At 37.0% G+C, this 3,857-nt stretch overlaps 1 protein-coding gene and 1 long non-coding RNA gene across 2 annotated transcripts; both read left to right on the top strand.

Annotated features, from left to right (window-relative positions):
* Positions 141-1,127, top strand: LOC110263015. The gene is made up of 3 exons (XR_002348024.1): positions 141-629; positions 702-923; positions 1,078-1,127. It is a non-coding gene; the product is annotated as an uncharacterized LOC110263015 (long non-coding RNA).
* On the top strand, positions 1,462-3,718 carry LOC107642081. Its single transcript, XM_021123962.1, has 9 exons — positions 1,462-1,623; positions 1,853-1,918; positions 2,002-2,097; positions 2,222-2,288; positions 2,367-2,850; positions 2,938-3,024; positions 3,149-3,277; positions 3,368-3,502; positions 3,638-3,718. Exons 5-9 carry the CDS (start codon positions 2,401-2,403, stop codon positions 3,716-3,718), a joined length of 882 nt encoding a protein of 293 aa, XP_020979621.1. The 5' UTR covers positions 1,462-1,623; positions 1,853-1,918; positions 2,002-2,097; positions 2,222-2,288; positions 2,367-2,400.

Raw genomic sequence — 3,857 nt, 5'->3', positions numbered from 1 at the left:
ATGCGCTTGGCATCAATGCAACAGGTAATTAGCTTAAAAATATAGGTGTATATTAAGTTGTTGCTTCGGTGTATTTAAGATGATGCTTGGGTGTATTTGAACCGACTTGGATACTTTGTTGTTTTCCTTTTTGTAGGAGATCTGTTTCCTGAGAAAGTTGAGTATAAGAAACTTTCTGATGATGACAAAATAATTTTTAGAAGATTCCAGGATAAGACCCTCAAAAGTCTTACCGATGAAATGATGGAAATCGGCGTTGGCAACGAAGAGGAACGCCTGATGTTCAAGAGGATATTCATCCTCTATATACAGATGGCGTTCCTTTTGCCAACGACGATAAACAAAATATCGCCTGTGCACTTGGCCCCAATTTTTAAGATGGACGGCATATCGGAGAGAAACTGGGGGGGGGGCATGTTTTGACCTTCATGATCAAGGGCATCACAGACTACAAGGAGAAAAAGAAGAAGGCAATTGATGACTGCCTCTTTGCCCTGATGATAATTTACTTTCATCTTTCAAAAAACAAAGGCAAGAAGAGGGCTGAAAGACCACCGAAGCCCTGGATTGCCAACTGGACTAAGGAGCAGTTGGTGGAAAGAATGACTGCAGAAAGAGAGGAACTTTTGGTAAGTAAACATAATATGTTGGTTGTATTTTATTTACCTGAATGCTGCTAGCTAAAATATCTAATGTTTTAGGGGATTGTGAAGATGGCGGAGACAAGAGCAAGAGAAAAAATGAAAAAAAAAAGAAAAAAAAGAAAAAAAAACAAGAAATCAAAAAAACAAAAAAAGGAAGGCGAGTTCAACATCGTCTTCGGAGAAAGAAACTACTGACAGTGACACTTTTACCTCTGAGTCTGAGACTCAAGAAGACTCAGAGGATTCAGGAACAAAACACCGCAGAAAAAAGGGAAAAAAGTAAGTACCATACTTGGGTGTAATTTCTTTTTCGAGTTGGGTGTATTTTGTTGATCACGTTGGGTGTATGTAGTTTATTAAGCTGGGTGTATCTTGTGCATTCATTTGGGTGTATTTTTTAGTATGTTCTAAATAATATTTGTTTGTCTTCCAGAATGGACTCCAGAAAAAGAAAGAAGAGTCAAGAGGAGTCAGATTCTGATTCAGAATCTGAATCTGAATCAAGTGATGAGTAATGTCCTGAAATTATTACTCCTTTCTTTTGGCTTCATTATAAAGATTTTATTAACTTAACTGAAGTGTCTCTTATTAACTTATAGGAGCGAAGAAACATCACCGGTGGAGAAGGAAAAGAAAAAGACAAAAACATCACCAAAAAAGTAAGCACTTCTTTGGATAATATTCTGTGATAAAATTAATTTTTTATTTATGTGGAACCATTTCGGTGTATTGTGTTGATCAAGTTGGGTGTATGTTGTTTATTAAGTTGGGATATTAAGTTTGTTGTGTTGGGTGTATATTGTCCATTCAGTTGGTTGTATCTTGTGCATTCATTTGAGTGTATTTTATACCTGTATCCTATTTTGTCTGAATAACATCAAATCTGTTTTAGAATACTGGCTGTGAACTTCGGAAGTGATGATCCTTCCTCTCAAGGACGCACAGAACAGAGTAGTGTAAACCAGCCATCACAGAGCATGTAATTTCTCTTTCAAATAACCGTTACTTTTGTTCTTCTATTACCCTTCTACTTCTAATTATGTATATATTTTTTTAGAAAAAAAAAGCCCTTTATTATTTTATTCAAGAAAAAAAAAGGCAGGAAAAAAAAGCAAAAACTGCAAGTATGTAAGTTCTCAAAAAACAAAGCCTGTCTTCTTTTTGAATTGTTCGGGTGTATTTTTTGACCTTCTTTGGGTGTATTTTAGGTTGAGTCCCGCTGATTCGAATATGATGGTTGTGAGGGAACAGACACCGTCGGATGCGCTTGCAATGTGAGTTTTCCAAGAATATTTAAACCTTATAACCTTATTATTTTCAAAAGCGTTGTTAACCCTTCTTTTTTCTTCTTGTTTAGAGTCCCGATTCAGGTTTTTGTGCCGGCATCCCAAACAACCACTGAGACAGATTTTGAACCAACCCCTATGCTACAGATTGAAGGGACTACAGAAACGTAAGAAATAGTATTGGGTGTATATTTGTTTAGAGTTTGGGTGTATATTTGCTAACAGTTTGGGTGTATATTATTCCTGATTAATTTCTTTTGACGTCATGATTAATTTTGTGTAACTGTGCAGCACTCCTGAAACCCCCCAAACAACTTCAAGAAACCACACCCACGCTTCCCCCAGCTCCAACTAAAATGTAAGTTCATCAGACTAAAATCAATCTTTGCTTATCATCCGTATATTCTTATTCTTATTCTTATACATGATGACGCAGTCATCCAGCCGCAGAAGACGCTGCTGCCCTGTTGATGATGGCACGAACAGCAACCTATGTTCCTAAAACAGATCCAGGGGTGCCATCATTCAGCCTTGGATTGACTGATTTAAGCCAGGAGGGGGCGTCAACGCAGGAGACAGAAAGGGCAAAATCTCTAGAAGCTGCAAATTTGATAGAACAATTGGACGATTTAGTCCAAAAAATAGCAAGCAGTGCGGCGAAGGAAAAAAACAAAAGTCCACAAATTCAGAGAGAGACTGGGGGAGAAAGTTCTGGAAAGTTTGAAACTCCTGGGGCAACAAATCAGATTACGGATGATATGAAACAAAAGTGCTACATTTGGGGGACGAGACTGAAGGAAGACGCAGATGGCAATACTAACGAGTATGAGGAGATGTGCACTCTCATTGCCCAAGATGAATACATTTTGATGAGAATGCACCTTGCATCCCTCCAGGCAAAAAGTGATATAGAATCTCAGGTAATATTAGAATAACATTAATGTTTTTACACCAAAGTCAACTGCCATGTTTATTAATGTAAAATTGATTTCGGCATATATTTCTAGATTGTATCTGCCATCTGCCTCATCCTCAACCAGAAAAATGAAAAGAGGTTTCAAGAACAAATATACTGTCTCCCCCCCGATATTGTGGTAAGTGTTACTTCTTCGATGTTTGGGTGTATTTTCTGTATTGAATTGGGTGTATTGTTTACGTTCGATTGGGTGTAAGTTGTGTATTTTCACTATTTCATTTCTTGTTTCGCAATTCTTGCAGAGCATGGCACTTTTGGATCACCCAGATGGGGAATTCATATCACTGAAAACGAATAAGGAATTCAGGGTGGAAGACTACCCGAGTTTTATTCCCTTCATAGATAGAAAAAAATTAACTTCGCATCTATATGTAAGTTTTCGTTTGCTAAATTTGTTAGTACGCTTATTTACTTATATGCCAAATAAAATAACGCACTGTTGAAATGTGACAATCCTTCAGATTTTTGCACCTGTTTGCCACTCGGGGCATTGGTGGTTATGGGTGATAAATACAACGAAGCGGAAATGTCATATACTTGACCCACTACACAAAAAAGCTCCAAGCGATGAGAGAAAGCAGATTAATAAATTCACTGTAAGTTGCCTCTGTCTTGTTTACTTTAATAGATAGGTCTATTTCGTTAGTTGTGTTGAGTGTATGTTGTCCATTCAGTTGGGTGTATCTTGTGCATTCATTCGGGTGTATTACTGATTTGTTTTGCTATTTAAGGGATATGTATTTTCAAGATTGATAGCATATGCCGGCGGGGAACCTCTACAGAAAGGCGAGAAGGAGAAGGAAATTAAATAATCATATGTTAAAATACCAGGCCAAAAATCAAGGTATAAATTTGTGACTCTGAACATTAAACTTGAACAAATGATGTAAATATTTGCCATTTATCAACAACTTCTATTCCATGTATATTTTTTTCCATAGTTAAACTATC

This window comes from Arachis ipaensis, chromosome B05 (assembly GCF_000816755.2).
Source record: "Arachis ipaensis cultivar K30076 chromosome B05, Araip1.1, whole genome shotgun sequence".
Lineage (NCBI taxonomy): Eukaryota > Viridiplantae > Streptophyta > Magnoliopsida > Fabales > Fabaceae > Arachis > Arachis ipaensis.
The sequence above is the reverse complement of the archived record's forward strand: the minus strand, read 5'-3'. Positions and strand labels throughout refer to the sequence as shown.